Raw genomic sequence first — 16,220 nt, 5'->3', positions numbered from 1 at the left:
GTCCCAGGCCTAGAGCTTCCTGCGCAAGGTAGACACTGACCTTAAGTGGGCCTGTCCATTGTTCTTTTTTCTTTTAAAAAAATTTTTTTACATGTTAAAAATTTTATTTATTTTATTTTTAGACAGAGGGGAAGGAAGGGAGAGAGAGAGGGAGAGAAACACCAATGTGTGGTTGCCTATTGTGCGCCCCTGCTGGGGACCTGGCCCGCAACCCAGACTTGCGCCCTGACCCGGAACCAAATTGGCCACCCCTTGGTTCGCAGGCCAGCGCTCAATCCACTGAGCCACGCCAGGCAGGGCATGTCCATTGCTCTTATGCATCCAGGTAGCGTCCCTTTGAAATGTCAAGTCATTATTTCCTAGACTCCTGGAAGGCACAAGTGCAGGTACCAGAGCACAGGACCACCCTCTCTGTTAGCTTGTTGCCTGCACATCATCTCTATTTACTGTGAAAGTAAAGGAACGATCCTGCACCCAACAATGTAAAAGAAGTGTTTCTCCATCTTGCTTTGTCTCCAGTCCTAGAGATTTCCCCACTTTGCTTTCTCTCGCTTCTGGAACCAGCGGATTTCACCTAACCCTCCTCTCTTCTCTGATTCTAATGCATCCAATAAGCTGCAAATACTGCCATTCTCTAAGCATTTTCTCAATCCCTTGAGATTCTGCTGCCAGGCATGTCCTCAAAATTTTGGCTCAAATAAACTCAAAAAACCTTTTCTATAAGCTGGACATTCTTTCGTCTACAGAAGTTTGCCGAATCTTGCAAAACATCCTGCGCAGGTCAGTTCCAGGTTGGGAAGACGCCAGTAGAAAGGTCTGGAGAGCCTGGGCCTTCCCACTGCAGAAAGTGGGCAGCAACGACCTCTGGTGGCCAGGCCCCTGGATTGTCTTCCTCCCTTTCAAGCGTGTTACTAATTTACAAGGGCTTGGCAGGGCTGAAGAGTCTTGAGAGGGTCAGACTGCAGCACACTCCCTCATATTCCAAATGGGGAAACCGAGACCCATAGAGGAGGGCTTTTTCTCCGAAGTCACACACGAAGGAGAACTGAGAACGGTACCTAGGTCTCTCCGTTTCACGCCTGTGGTTCCACGGGACTAGTGGTTTTTTAGTTTTTTAAAGGATTTTTATTTTATTTTTAGAGAGAGGGAAGATTGGGAGAAAGAGAGGGAAACATCCATCGGTTGCCTCTCGTTCGCACTCCGACCCGGAACAACCCCGCAACCCAGGCATGTGCCCTGACCGGGAATGGAACCAGAGACCCCTCGCTTTGCGGGGGACGAAGCCCAACCAGCTGTGCCACACCCCTCAGGGTGACTGGTGTTTTAACAAATTGGCACTGTTTTAAGCGCGTTTGGAGGGGCGAACAATCAGCTCTTAATAAGGTACTGAGCGAACACTACGCCTACTGAGCTCTTTTAAAGGAAAAATATATGTCTCACTTCCGGGATTCTTAACGCTTTTGTAGGGGTGGTTAATTCCGGGCTCTCAAGTACTGCCTCAAGGCATCTTGGGAAGTGTAGTTCCAGCTCCACCCAAACACAAGGTGGTGTCCTTTTTGGAACTGCATTTCCCAGAATGCTGTGCTCGCCGTCTCTGTAACCAGGATATGGGCGGGTGGGGCGAACCGGTAGGGCGAATCTCTCATCCAGTGCTTTTTAGATTCTCAGGAAGGATGATTGACGGTGGACAGAGGTCTTTGGCGGCCCAATCCGTAGGCTGCCGGGCCCACCAAAGGTGGAAGCGGAGACCACGGAGCCGAGCCTACAGCTCTGTTTCCGGTTGCAGAGCAAATAGCCAAGGAGCTGCGTCTCCTTTAATCGAGGTGGGCGGGGCGCGGGGACAGGACCGGCGTTGCTATTGGCGGCGGTTGGGGGCGCGGAAACTGAACGCGCCGCAACGGCAGCAGCCGCTGTCTCCTCGGGCTACTCTGGCGCCTGGGGCGCCCCGGGCCGCACTATGGCCGCGCCCTGTCCGGTAAGTGCTGCCTTAGTCTCCCTCCAGGACAATGGACACGTGGCTGCGGGTGGCGAGGGGCGTGTGGGACTCCGGGTTCCGAGCCCGTCCTCCCGGCCTCAGTTTGCCGTCTGTGCAAGGGGCGCTGGGTCAGGGCACATAGTGGGCGCCCCGGGGAGCATTCCACAGCCCTCGTTTTGAGCGGTTGTATCGAACTTGCCTGGCCAGAAGCCTGGGTTGATAGTCCGGGAGGCTAGGTGGTGACCTTTTGGTCCCCTTAGGCATCTGAAGAATTGAGCCGAGGGCCCAAACTAGGACCAAGGCATTTTGACCCATAATCAAATGTTCTTCCTACAAGATACTCCCCCACCCCCAGTATATGATTCTCCTTTGGGGGAGATGAACCACAGAGCCCATGGATTGGGGCAGAGGGTGCTGGGAGACTTTAGGGGTGGACCTAAACTTGCCTCTACCCACTGGATCTAGAGGTGAGCACTATCTAACTTTTGTTCTCCCAAGAGACTCAGGTGAGGCCGTTGCTGCGCTGTTGGGGGCCCTCCCCCAGCTGCCACTCTTTCGGCTGCTAGGGAGACTCAGGCAGGTGTGTTGGGGGTGGGGCTGGGCACCGGGCCATGGGGACCTTTGTTTTGGCTACAGCTCTGTAGGATGGCAGTGGCCTTGCTGGGCACCCTGCTGCACCCAAGATGCTGCTTTGAGGCGTCTGCTATTTGGGGCAGGGGCAGACGTTAGCATGCTGGGATCGAACTCCTCAAGTGCTAAGACGGGAGCTGCTGTTGGATGGAGAGAGTCTCAGGAGTATTAGCTCCATGTCTCCCTGAGCAGGGTCCTGACCTGGGGCGTCTCAGACGCCTGGTGGAGTGGAGATGGTGGTGATGTCACCAGGGGCCTGTGCGGGGCGGACCTCTGGGTTCAGCGGCCGCTGCACAGTGGGGTTCAGTGTGTAGGATGTGGTTCCTGAGATGCGGGGTGCTGAACACCCCCATTTCCTCTCCTTCAGTTAAAAAAGAACTTTATTGAGACATTATTCACATACCATAAAATTTACCAGTTTAAAGTGTAAAATTCAACTTAAGGGTGTTACGCATCCGTCATCACTATCTAACTCCAGAACGTATTCGTCACCCCAGGGAAACTCCCGTACCTGTTCAGCGGCCACTCCCTTCCTCTTTCTCTCTCTCCCCCAGCTCCTGGCAAACACTAATCTATTTTCGGTCTATAGATTTGCCTATTTGGGACGTTTTGTATAAATGGAATCAGACAAAAACGTGGCCTTTTGTGTTGGCTTCTTTCACTAGGAATGTGTTTTCAAGGTTCATCAATGTTGCAGCATATGTCAGAGTTTCATGTCCTTCAGGACTGAAAAAGACCACATTGTATGGATGAACCACATTGTGTCTCTCCATTCTTCAAATGAGGGCATTAGGCTTGTCCACTTTTTGTCTTAGACTGTTATTGCTGTGAACACTGTGTACAGGTTTTTGTTTGAATGCGTTTTCAGTTCTTCCAGGTATCTACTCTGAATTGCTGGGTCATTTGATAAAAAAAACACTCTTAAGTTTTTGAGGACCTGCCAACCTGTTTTCTAGAGGGGCTGATTTTTCCTTTTCTTTTTTTAAAGATTTTTTAAAAATAGATTTTGTTTATTCTGGCTTTTTCACATTTTCATATGAGTTTTAGGATCATCTTGTCAATTTCTGCAAAAAAAAAAAAAAAAAAAAAAGGCACCTGGGATTTTTTTAGGGATTAGGGTGATATGTAGAACAATTTGGGGAGTACTGCACCTTAAAAATACCAGGTTTTCCAAACTATGAACATGGACTATCTCTCCATTTAACTAGTTCTTTCTAAATTTCTTTCAATGATGTTTTCTAGTTTTTTCTAGGTATGTCTTGTACTTCTTTTGTTAATGTATCCCTATTTTACATTTATTTATTTATTGAGGCTTTATTCACTTATTTTTAGAGAGGGGGAAGAGAGAAAGAGGAGAGAAAACATCAATATGTGGTTGCCTCTTGAGCGCCGCCTACCGGGGAGCAGGTGCGCAACCCTTTGGTTTGTGGACCGACACCCTATTTTATGTTTTTTAAAACATCATAAATGGAATTGTTACCTGACTTTTTTCAGGTTGTTCATTGATGGTTACAGAAATATTAAAAGAACCGATTTTTGCATGTTGGTTTTGTACCCTACAACCTTGCTGAGCTTGTTTATTAGGTCTAACAGGCTTTCAGTGGGGTCGTACCCTGAGCGCCTTTAAACCCTCCTGGCTGTCGCAGGAAGGCTCTTGGCCCTGGAAAGCCTCTTCCTCTTCCAGCTTTCACATGCTTGACCCTGGTCTCCCCAGGAGGACCCCTCACTGGAGAGGCATTTTAAGGGCCACCGAGATGGAGTTACCTGTGTGGACTTCAATCTCAACACGAAGCAGCTGGGTAAGAGGGGCATCTTGTCCTAGGCACTAGTTCATGAGCCGAGAAGGCCAAGTTTCCGCCTGGGAGGGTGGCATGGGGGTGGCACGGGGCACTGTGAGGACCCACGTGCTCTGTCTGGACCTGCCTCTTGCTTCTGGCGTCCTGAGCTCCCTTCTGCATGCGGGCAGGGTGTGAGGCTCCAGGAGTCTGGGGGCTTCCAAAGCCAGTGCTGCCTCTGAGGGTGGGACGGGGCTCTGGGTCTTTTGCCTTGGGTCTCCATTGATTCCGTTGTCCACAGTGGTATGGGCACTACTACTAGTTGGAGACGCCTACCAGAGAGAAGGGTGTGGAGCAGGGCCCGGCGCCCCCCTCCACCACTGTCCCTGTGCTGCTGTTGTGCCCCCTTGCGCCCCTAACTTGGCTGCTCGGGGGTTCATGCACAGCTGTCATGGCTGTGATTCCTTGTTTCTGTGGGCAAGGTTCCCCCGTTCACCTTACGGTCGAGGTCCCCTGCCAGAGGCTGCTGACCTTGTGGTCACTTAAGATTAACAGGAAACTAAAATCATTTTTGGTCCATGGTGGGGGCCTCCTCTGGGCTTCTGAACAGTAAAAGGCCTGCGGGGCTGGGCTTGCTCGCCAGGGTTGGGAGCCCTGCTCTCCAGTGCCCTCAGGGTGTGTCTGGGAGAGCTGGGGGCCCCCTGGGTTGCAGCCGAGAGCTGGCCCTTCAGGGCGCCTCTTGGTCTGGGTCCTATGTGGGCCTGCTGCAAGCTCCTGGTCAGCATTCGCGGGTGGTGTGGCCTGTTCCCGTGCGGGTGGGGAAAGGGGAGCTGCTGCCCCTCCCCGAAGTCCTGGTGGAGACCCGAGGCCTGCTGGGGCCAGGGTCTCAGTGTTCCCGCTCTCCTCAGCCAGCGGCTCCATGGACTCGTGCCTCATGGTCTGGCACATGAAGCCCCAGTCGCGGGCCTACCGCTTCGCGGGCCACAAGGACGCCATCACCTCCGTGAACTTCTCCCCTTCGGGACACCTGCTTGCCTCAGGTTCTCGGGACAAGACCGTCCGCATCTGGGTACCCAATGTGTGAGTGACAGAGCCGAGGGGCTTGCTGGAGTCGGAGGCCCTGGCTCTGGACTGGTCACAGGGACGTCTCCCCCCTCCCGAGGAGATGCCGTCAGAGGCTGAGGCTGCAGCTGGGGCCCTCCCGTCGGGCGCGGGAGGGTAACTCGGGGCTGACCCCAGCCACCGTGAGGGGCCTGCCTGCTGCTGTCTGCACGCGGTGGCCTGGGCTCTGCTCCTGGGGGAGGCCCAGGACGCTCGGGCCTGGGCAGGCTGGGGGGCTCCCAGGGACGGGAGAGCGTCGCTGTGCTTGTGGTTCTCAGGTCGCTGACTGGGGGGGTCTGTCCCCGCAGCAAAGGCGAGTCGACCGTGTTTCGTGCGCACACGGCCACTGTGAGGAGTGTCCATTTCTGCAGCGATGGCCAGTCCCTCGTGACGGCCTCCGATGACAAGACAGTCAAGGTGTGGTCGACTCATCGCCAGAAATTCCTGTTCTCCCTGAGCCAGCACATCAACTGGGTCCGCTGTGCCAGGTGAGCGCCCTGCCCCAGGCCCTCAGAGGGGCCTGGTGTGGGCGGCCTGGGGGCTGCCAGGTGCTGGCATTGCCGCCTGGGGCCTGACAGCTGTTCCTCCAGAGCTGCACCCCCACCTGGCCCATGGGGACAGCCACTGCTCCTCCGCTGAGGGCAGGAAAGAAGCTGCACTGAGCTGGTGTGGGACAAGTCAGTGACCCTGTGGCCGGCCACGGTGACCCATGTCTGGGCTGACGCAGCCCCAGGCGACACATCAGGGCCACTGAGCAGCAGTGGCCGCAGTGCTCAGGTGGCGTTAGCGCTGCCTCTCTCGCTTCCTTCCACCCTGCTGGCAGCCCTCCAGGCTGGGGGCTGGGGGGTCGCTCCCACTGTGTGGGTGAGCAGGCGGGGGCTCAGAACAGGGCAGTATCTGGCCCCTGGGCACATGGTGGGCAAGTGGCAGAGCCGGGGCTGGCCCCGGGTCCCTGGCGCTGAGGCGGGCCTGCCGTCCTCGGGCGTTCTGCCCCAGGCCGCTTTCGCTCCGCAGCTGCCCGGCGGGGGCGCAGGCTGCCGATGGGTCAGCCCGGAGGCCCGCCCTCCCTTTGGTGTGGGGTGTGGGGGCAGTGCCCGGGGATGGGCGGGCGCAAAGGGCCTCGAGGTCCGAGAGTTGCAGACCCAGGTGCGCCTGCTTCCCCGTCTCTGTCCTTTTGGCAGGGACCTCACCTGCAGGGCCTCGGCTGCAGTGGGGGAGGTTGAGGGAGTCTGGGGACACTGGGCGCCGTGGGAATGAGAGCTCTGGGACTGTGGCTGTGTTCTGGGGACTCCGTGCAAGTTACTTGTTCTCTGGGGCACCAGTTCCTTTGTCCTGGGAGGGCCCCGATTGCTCCGAGAGGCCTCACCGCCAGGCTTCTGAGGATGGGAGCGGCCCGGCCAGGAGACGGGTGTCCAGCCCGCACTGGCCTTTGGCGTTGGGGCCCTGGACTTCCACCTTGGTGGCAGCTCTGTGCTGCTGCCCCGTTCTGACCTTAATGCCGGGCAGCGCCGGCAGTCGGCACGAACTGCGCCACGCGCCATGTGCAGCGGCGGGGGCCTCCTGCGCCTGCCCCGCCTCCCAGGGTCCCCTGGGTCAGAGCGGGACACGCGGCCCGCCTGGGCCCCGGCAGTGGGCACTGCAGGGAGGTGCCGTGGGAGGTGGTGGGTGGGCGTCCGTGACACCTGCCAGTCCGTGGCGTGACCCCTTCCCTCCCTGGTTCAGGTTCTCCCCTGACGGGAGGCTCATCGTGTCCGCCAGTGATGACAAGACTGTCAAGCTGTGGGACAAGACCAGCCGCGAGTGTGTCCACTCCTACTGCGAGCACGGCGGGTGAGTCCCCGGCCGCCCTCCGCCTGCGGGGGCGGCGGCCCCGGCTCCCCATCTCACCTGGGAGGCGGGAAGCTTCAGCCCCGCGCCTGCCCGCAGCTGTGAGGGGAGCGCCTAACCTCAAGGCACGTCATCCTTGGGGCGTCTCTTTCCCCTTCACTTTCTGGTTTTCAGAATTGTGACATGTCTGTCTGAAAGCAGTTGAACTCAGGCCCCCGAAAAGCACATCGGTGTGTCCTCTGTGGGTGACTTCATAAGTGAAAAGGTCCTCTCAGCCTTGTAGTAGGTGGTGGCCATTTGCACTGTCTTGTCATCGGGAGAGACAGAGGCCTGTATCTGAGCAGGGACTCACCTGTTCTGGGTTCCTAAATGCACCCTGGCTTCTGCCCCCTCCGTCAGGGCCCCTCCTGAGAGCTGGCTGTGGCACCGGCCTGGGTGTCCTGCATGGGGACGCCGAGGACCCCGGGGCCCTGCTGGCCCCTCGTTTGGTCTGAAGGCCGCTTTCCCTACTTGTATGTAGAAGGTGATGCCTTCTGGTGAGTCCAGCTCAGGTCACTGCAGCCGCTGCTGTCACCTGCTCCTCCTTGCTCTCCTTGAACCACGTGCTGCAGAGACAGGGAGGGAGAGAGCGTTCGGGAACGGCGTGACCAGGCACAGGGATGGGACGGTGCTGGGTGTTTGGCGTCTCTTCCGAGCTGGTGCAGAGCTCCTGTCCCACGCGGTGGCCTGTCTCTCCAGCTTTGTCACCTATGTGGACTTCCACCCCAGCGGCACGTGCATCGCTGCTGCCGGCATGGACAACACGGTGAAGCTGTGGGACGTGCGGACGCACCGGCTGCTGCAGCACTACCAGCGTGAGTGTCGGAGAACAGCTGTGCTGCGCTGGCTCCTCGGGGGCTTACGGGGCCTGAGGGCAGCTGTGGTGGGCGGGGTGGGGTGCCCCCAGGCGTGGCGGCCCTCGGGGCTGTAGCCTGGGCGGCGCTGTCCTGCTTGGATGGAGCCTTGGCCAGCAGCGGAGCGGGGGGCTGCCTGGCGCCCGCCGAGCCCTTTGTGCCCCGCCTGCGCTTGCGAGCCGCTGCAGGGCCAGCTGCGGAGCCCTCGAAGGGTCTAGGCCAGGGGTCCTCTCAAGAGGCACCTCTCTGGGGCTGTCGGCGTCATTTGCCTCTCCCTGTGATGGAGACTCTGTCCTCCAGGCCCGAGGTGACAACCCATGACCCATGAAGGGGACAGACAGGCCTGTCAAAAGGTCAGAGTGGGGGGACGTTGGCTGCCTGGGTCCCCACAGCGTCCTCCACAGATGAGGAACCACGGGCCGTGTGGAGGGTCGGCCTGGCGCAGGCCCGGACCCTGGGGCTGTGCCCTGTTGAACTGTAGCCCTTGGAAGGCAGGGCGGCCGAGGTGGGGCCGACGCGGTGTGATGGGGATGAGAGGGCCGAGGGCGCTGGCCTGAGAGCAGGTGTGACTGGGCAGCGCACGAGCGCCGCCGTGGGCCAGGGCCACAGGAGGACCCGGGAGGTGGGCTCCTGGCCGAGGCAGGGCACCGGGCTGGCTGCTAGGAGAACTGTGGCCATGGACTCGGGACTGAGTGTGAAGCTCCCGGGCCGCTTCCCAAATTCACACCTGAAAACGGGAAGGACGCGTCGGAACGACGGAGTGGGGCCTGCGGGTCAGAGCTCTCCCCGCAACGCCCACCAGACCCTCCCGGCCAGCTCTTAGGTGCTCGAGGACAGCACTTTCTTGGGGTAACCAAAGCGGCAGGCCTCCCAAGGAGGGCGAGCGGATGGTTTTGGAAAGCACACAGCGGGGGCGGGCCCTGCAGCAGCCTCAGCCTTCCGGGCCGTTCCCAGCCACGTGGCATCAGGTGGGTCCCTCGGCCCCTTGGAGCTTCCTGGGACAGTGCCGGCGCTGTCTCGCAGGTGGTGTGGGGCAGACAGTGAGTCGGTCCGTGTGAGGAACTCAGAGGGTGCCTGGCACAAAACGGGAGCCAGGTGCAGCATGAGTGACGCTGACAGTGACGCCGAGCCTCAGCCTGGAGTCAGGAGGCCTGGTGTCCCCGCGAGGCCAGCCTGCAGTACCCGACACCCCCACCAGGTGGCAGAGGCCAGCCGCGGGAACCAGGTCTTTCCCCCAGCGAGGCCTGGGGATGGTCCCTGGCAGGTCTCTTCCAGAGGCTTCTAGAACAGAGCTGCTGTGCTGTCTGCCCTCTGGTCAGAGACCACGCTTCTCTCTCCCCACCAGGCTTAGAGGCCTTTTTTCTGCTGCAGGACTGAACTGGAGACTGGGGAAGGCCAGGGGCAAGGAGGAGCGCAGATGGGTCAGGAGGAAGGGCTTGGACAAGAGAGGCAGGGTGGTTGCAGGGGTTAGGAGCGTGGGCTGACCCCTGTCTGTGAAGGGGGAGGTACTAGCGCCTTCGTTATGGGGTTTCTGAGGACCGTCATGTAGCGCCGGGGGCTGCGGCTACAGGGGCCAGGAGCCCCTCTGGGGCTCTGGGAACCTGGCCTGGTGCCGGCGCGGTGCAGCGGCAGGTGCCTGTTGGAGGGGGCCCTGAATGCCATGCTCTGGCCTAGGTTCCAGAGATGCAGGCTGGCTGGCCGTGCCGGCACTGGCCCGTCACTCGAGCAGCAGAGGGCTGAGGGGCCTATGAGGGCGGCCGTGCTGGGAGCAGCCTGGGTACCTGGCGTCTTCGCGGGGGCTGAGGGGCCAGCTAGGCCCAGGGACCCGGGGCCTGAACAGGTCCGAGGCCGCGTCCTGGGGCCCGGCGACTGCAGGGCGGCCGTGGAGGAGGTGGGTCCACAGAGCAACTGGAGGGAGGGTGCGGGCCCCTCCCCCAGCCTGGGAGGGCCTAGGAGGGCAGAGTGGGGGGGGGTCGTGGGGTCCCATGCAAGGGTAGGCAGGAGAGGGCGACGTGAGCACTCGAGGGGAGAGGTGGCTGCTGCAGAGAGGTCCCTGGGGCTCCCGGGGGAGCAGGCTGGGCCGTGGGCGGGTGGGAGGTTAGCGGCTGGCAGGGCCAGGGTTCCGATGGCGTCAGGGCCGGGCCCTGAGCGGACTCAGGCCCTTCTTTTGCTTCTGCTCTTTCCTCTTGTGAGAGAACCACGCGGCGAGCCGGCAGCACCTTGTCCCCAAGCCACCCCAACACAGAGCAGGGGCTTGGGGGTCTCGGCATACCCCGTAAACAGCCAAGTTCCCTCTGAGCGCCCTGCCCCAAGCCGGTACGTGGTTCGCAGGGCAGCAAATGTGTCCCACCCTTGAGGCTCCCCTCTGGGGCTCCTGGAGGGCCTGTGGTTGGAGCGATGCGCCCTCTTTGCTGCCAGAGGGGCCTGGCAGGAGCAGCCCCCAGAGGGCTCTGTGGGAGAACTCCTCCCAGAGATGCTCTCCCTCCCTGGGGCGGGGGTCTGCTTGGAGGCTGATTTTCCATGAAGGGCTCCCTCTGGCAACGGGCACCTGAGTGGGTTTCCGTCCCTGACCCCCAGGAAACCCAGGGGAGAGTGTATGAGGACACAGTAACAGCCAGCACTTCCCCCGGTGACCCTGGGTGGGCATGAGGCAGCCCTGAGTGGGTTTTGGGCGCATGAGGCTGTTGGCCCCTTAGAACTTGGCTTATGGTGCTGTGGTGCGCGGCCAGCCCGTGGCCATGCTGTGGCCGTGCGCCGTGGGGCACTTCCTGGCCCGCCTGCAGCTGGCACCGTTAGTCTTAGGCAGGGCGGCTTGGCTGGGGCCGTTTCTGTGGGGAGTGACTCTGATCTCCCAGTTGGGCAGGGCGGCGGGGGTGGCGGTGCCCTGGGGTGTCCGTCCCTGCGGGGTGGGGAGGCGCCATGTGCTTGGAGCCCACACAAAGGCTGTTCAGACAGCTGAGCAGCCAGCAGTCCCCGTCCCAGAACCAAGGCCGTGTGCCTGTGGTTCCCGGGCACGTGCAGGCCCGCCACCCAGCGACCGGCCTGGGCGGCCAGCAGGGCAGGCTGCTTCCGCATCACAAAGGGGTGGGCCCTGGTGGCCCATGGGGTCCCGGCATTGGTGCGCCTCTGACCCGGAGTTGGGAGTCCCTTCTTTGGGATGCGGTGAAGGTGGGGGGATAACAGCCAGGAACCCACAGCTGTCCCCGCATGGCAGTCTGCCCGTCGTGACCACGGATGCCTGCCTCGGAGCCCAGAAGAGGGCCTGCAGCTCTGGGCTTGATAAGAGATGGATCATTCACGGACAGTCACCGTTCGGGCTTCATGACGGGAGATGCACCCCCTGGGAGGCAGTTGAGACTCTGGGGGGACCGCGGTGCAGGGACGGTTCTCACGTGAGGCCTCCCCGGCGGGCCCCACCGCCTCTCCAGAGCCGGAGGGGCGGCCCCAGGCTGGCGGGGCTGGTGGGCATGGCAAAGAATAAGTGGGGAAGGCTGGTTGGTGCTCATGCCTGGGGCATCATCCCCAAGCCTGGCGTGCCAGGCTGAGCTCTCTTCTGGGGCAGACGGTTCCCTGTGTCTCCCTGCCCCCCACCCCTGCCCCTCCAGGAGGCCTTTGGGTTTCCTGCTGTTCCCTGTGGAGCAGGGCTTGCCATATGCTTCCTCTGGGAGACGCTCCTTCCCTGGGTGGGCTTGACCGGGTGGGAGGCCCTGACGTGGTGTCCCCAGCCTGACCCCGCCGCCCTGGTGCTGTCGGGGGCCCCGGGCCCCCCGATCCAGTCTCCTGCCCCTGCTGCTCCTTTGCCAGTGTAGTGTCAGGTGGGGTGGGGGTGGCGTTCTTCCTGGTTCAGGCTGCCAAGGGCTGCAGAGCCGAGACCTGCCCCTGCCCAGGGCACGGGCGTGTTCTGGGCGTGTTCTGGGAGCGGCAGTTGAGGGGGGCTGGACGCACGTGTGTGTGTGTGTGTGTGTGTGTGTGCGCGCGCGCGCGCGCGCCCCCCTCCTCCCGGGGCTGGTGATAGTCACACTCTGCGTGTCATTGATGCTCTTCCAGTACTGCCTGTGGCCGGTGCTTGTTCAATCCCTGCCCGGGTTGCTGTGGCTTTATTCCTCTGCTCTCCCTGCCCCAGCTTGGCTAAACACTGAGGGCGCGGGCCGCCCCCACAGCCTCAAGTTAGAGACCCGGCGGGAGTGTCCAGCCCCCGCTGCCCCGCCTCCTGCGCTGGGGCACCTTTTCTCATGCCCCCAGGCACATCGGCGCACAGTGGGGCTGGTGTCTGAGGTCCCTGCACCCCGGGCTGCTGCCGAAAGCCCGTTGTGGCGGGTGTGTTCCCTGGCCCAGCAGGGTCCCTACGGGTGGCCTGGCTGACTGTGCTGTGGGACTGTTCTGACTTGGAGGGCTGTGCTGGTTTCCCCCACCAGGCCCAGGGCAGTGGGCGCAAAGGCACTGGGTCTTCCTAAGACGCTGTCATGTCGCCGGTCCACACGCCACGGTCCCCGCGTGGTCTGCCTGGGCCCAGCTCACCCACCGCTTTCGGAGCCCCACTCCGCGTCGGCACTGAGTGGGGAGCCAAGGACCCAACCCGGCTCCTGCCTGACGGGGCACGTGGTCTCGGGCGCCCAGTCTTGAATCCAGTGACCGCTGTGAAGAGGGCGCTGACCGGAGACAAGCCAGGGGTGGCCTGTTCAGGGGCTCGGGGAGGCTTCCCTGAGGAGGGACTGAGCGGGGGACTTCAAGGTTGGGGAGGGTGGGCAAGTCTCACTGGCCCGCGGGGAACAAGAGGTGAAGGTCCCACAGCCAGGGAGCCGACAGGGCTGGGTGGCTGGACCTTGGAGAGCGAGGGACACCAGGGTGGATGGCGGGGGTGGGGCCGGGGGAAGCGAGTCGTGGACGCGGTGGAGCTGCTGAGTGGGTGAAATGGCAGCACCGGCAGCCGCAGGGGACGCCGGGGGCAGCGGAGAGGGACGTCGGGGAGCCCGCTCTGCAGAGCCCTCCCAGGCTCGACCCGGTAGCACCCCCACAGCACCCCCACGGCACCCCTAACGCGTGGGCGCCGTGATGGAAGACGGTGTTGGTGCTGGCTCGAGGCCACGGGGAGGCCCCTGGGGGCCGGGCCGGGAACTGGCCACTCACTGCCCCCACGGCCTCCCCAGTGGGGCGCCGGCATTGGGGAGCACTCCTGGGTCTGCTTTCCGCGTGCTTCCCTGCAGCAGCCGTGTGGGAGGCAGCGTCACGTCAGGACGCTCTGCTCCGCTGCCCGTGGTGGCACGGGGCGGAGGGTGGGGGTCCTCTGCCCCTCTGGCTGGCCCCGCGCCTCCACTGCCCGCGCCTGCCGCAGCCTGCCCCCTGCCGCTGCCCGGAGGGGTCTCCTTTGGCCCTGGATCGCACTGCCGTCCCAGGCAAATCCCTGAGGGGCTCCCGCAGCCCCTCTGAGCGATGGCCGCCCGGCTGGGCCCCGGTCGGCCCTGACAGCGCCTCCTCAAGCCTCAGCAGGGCCCCGGCCTCCCAGCCGGCACCTGACTGCTGCCCCTTCCCCAGTGCACAGCGCGGCGGTGAACGCCCTCTCCTTCCACCCCTCGGGGAACTACCTGGCCACGGCCTCCAGCGACTCAACCCTGAAGATCCTGGACCTGATGGAGGGCCGGCTGCTCTACACGCTGCACGGACACCAGGTGAGGGCGGTGGCCTGTGAGGCCTGGGCGGGGCGGTCAGCGCCAGGCGGGGTGGGCTCCCCAGTGGCCCTGTCTTCGGAGCCCGCGGGGGCCGTTCCTGCAGCCCCTCCCTGCCTGGGCCGTGGCGTGAGGTGCGGAGACAGGTTTGTCCCCGCTGCCAGACCCAGGACCTTTGTCTGAGCGCCGGGGCGGGCCCCGCAGCTGAGAAGGGACTGCGGACTTCAGTCGGGCAGGAGTGGGGCGGGAGGCACCTGGACGTGGCCGTCAGGCTTCCCCTGCACTGAGTGCCGTCCGTTCCCTGTGACCCAGGCATCCCTGGGACCTGCCTGAGCAGAGCCCCAGGACCCGCGCGCTGACCTGCCTCCAGGCCTCCCCGGGCTCTGTAGATGCTGCCACCCTTAGAGGCCCAGCGACATGAGCAGGAGGGACAGGCTCCTGCAGGCATGCGTGGGACGTCCGAGCTTTAGGGCAGGTGGCTGCCGTTCTGCCAGCGGCTGCCCTGGAGTGGCCTTTCACTGCGCACCCGTCCCCCTGCCCCCAGGGAGCTGCAGCTGAAGGCCTGCTGTCTGGGTCACCGCGCCCCAGGGGGGCTTTTGGGTCTGCCCTCCCCGCTGGTGCACAGGAGGCAGGTGGGAGGGCGGGGGAGGCGCTCTGGGGGGCCTCGTATGTCTGGGACTGACAGCCATGTGTGAGATGTCCGTCAGAGCCGGGGCGCGGGGGTTGGGCCCTTTCTTCTGCATCCTCAGTGCCTTGCGCCCCCTGTCAGAGGCTCGTCAGTACGCAGGGCTAGAGGGCCTGTCCCCAGCAGCTGGCACATCGGGGTGTGACTGTGGCTGCGGGGCTAGAGCGGCTGCTGCTCCTGTGCGGGCCGCGGTTAGTTATCTCCACGGCGAGTGGGGGACGTGGCCCTGGAGCCCAGTTTTGGATCCTGTGACCAGGAAGGCATTTGGAAGCCATGCGCCTGCCCCTGGCTCTCCTGCTCCCCGGACAAAGAAAAGACAGTGTGGCCACAGCCGCCAGCAGGCACACAGCACGCGGGCCCAAGACCTTTGCTCTCCCTGCAAGGCCTCTGTGTGCAGCTGGCCCGCCTGGCGGCCTGAGACCCCCGAGTCTGTCCTCTTCCTGAGAGGGGGCGCCACATGGTGGTGTGCCTTCTGTTAGACGTGGGAGCGTGGGGACCAGCTGAGGGATGGACGGCGGGAAGTGGCTCTGCTGGGTGGCCAAGCTCACGGAGCCGAGGAGCGGGGAAGCGCGCTCACCTCTGTGCACCTCGCCCTCTGTGGGTCCATTCCCTGCTCCCAGCGCCCGGGCCACAGAGCTGGGGCCCCCGTCCCACCTCCTGGGCCCACAACCTGGGAGTCAGCAGAGCTGAGGCAGCAGGAGCTGAGTTGGACCAGGAGAGGCGGCCTGGGCCTTGGGTGGCACCTGGAGGGCTCGGTGAAGGCGGGTCGGCTTCTCCCAAGGGTGCAGCCCGAGTGCCGGTGGGCGTGCACGGCTCCGGTGGGTTTCTGCCCAGGGCCAGGCCGTGCCAGCGTGCCTCTTGCTCCGTGGCGTAGACAAGCCCTGGGCTTTGCAGGTCCCCTCTTCTCCGCGGGTGACGGCCATGTCTGCCTCGCACCAGGAGCGGCCGCGTCGCTGTGGGCTGGGCCCATGCAGCAGGTCCTCGGGGTGCCAGCCCCGTCGCACTTCTGCTCTTGGGGCGTGGCCCCTGCTGCCGTGGCAGCAGCCCCGGGAGGGCCGCTCGGAGCCTCAGTGGCGGGCGCAGCCTCGGAGCCGGCGGGCAGCCGGTGTGAGCCGGGAAGATGGGTCCGTGGTCGGGGTCGCCGGTGGCTTAGCCCTGGTCAGTGGGCTCGGGCCACAGCCACCAGTCTTTCCCCCTCTGGGTTGGGGATGGCCCTTGTCCCCTGTTCCACCCACTCACAGAGTCCCTCAAGGGATTATCGGGCCTTTTATTTTGTTTAGGGTTGTCCTCATCTCCCCAGAACACCCTCTCGCTTGGGCTTCTCTGTTGTCACACAGCCCCAGAAATCCTCCCCCGACTGGCGGGCTGTGTGGACGCCCTGACCCGACGCCCTCCCCCCAGCTGCCTGCGTGGGTGGGGCCTGCTGCTCCCTTGGGCTGCAGGTCTGTTTGTTTGCGGGCCCTTAGCGGCCCCACCCGTCGGGCCACCTTCCTCGGGGCCTGAGCCCGGAGGCCAGGCCGGGTGTCTGAGGGCGCTGGGCTGCTGGGGCTAGTGCTCGCTCTGAGGCTCCGCCAAGTCTTCCTGTGGGACCGGCCATGGCCATGCTAGTGAAGCAGGAGGAAAGGGGAGCCCCTTTACTTGTTGGATCCAGGACAGATGTGGGGGTGCCAG

At 62.7% G+C, this 16,220-nt stretch overlaps 1 protein-coding gene across 2 annotated transcripts in view; it reads left to right on the top strand.

Annotated features, from left to right (window-relative positions):
* Positions 1–1,942: 1,942 nt before the first annotated feature.
* The window catches only part of POC1A (POC1 centriolar protein A), a 41,104-nt gene continuing 26,826 nt past the window's right edge, over positions 1,943–16,220 (top strand). The window contains exons 1-7 of one of the 2 annotated variants that reach the window (XM_054594520.1): positions 1,943–1,975; positions 4,320–4,404; positions 5,289–5,460; positions 5,790–5,969; positions 7,204–7,311; positions 8,047–8,162; positions 13,734–13,867. In XM_054594520.1, coding sequence (XP_054450495.1) covers positions 1,958–1,975; positions 4,320–4,404; positions 5,289–5,460; positions 5,790–5,969; positions 7,204–7,311; positions 8,047–8,162; positions 13,734–13,867 — 813 coding nt within the window. In that variant the 5' untranslated portion in view covers positions 1,943–1,957. The remainder of the gene's footprint in view (positions 1,976–4,319; positions 4,405–5,288; positions 5,461–5,789; positions 5,970–7,203; positions 7,312–8,046; positions 8,163–13,733; positions 13,868–16,220) is intronic. The other variant, XM_054594521.1, reaches the window with a different exon arrangement.

The sequence above is a fragment of the Pteronotus mesoamericanus genome, unplaced genomic scaffold (genome assembly GCF_021234165.1).
Source record: "Pteronotus mesoamericanus isolate MK-2021 breed Mesoamerican mustached bat unplaced genomic scaffold, CSHL_Meso_final scaffold_533, whole genome shotgun sequence".
Classification (NCBI taxonomy): domain Eukaryota; kingdom Metazoa; phylum Chordata; class Mammalia; order Chiroptera; family Mormoopidae; genus Pteronotus; species Pteronotus mesoamericanus.
Note: the sequence above shows the minus strand (reverse complement) of the source record. Positions and strands in the feature narration are given on the sequence as shown.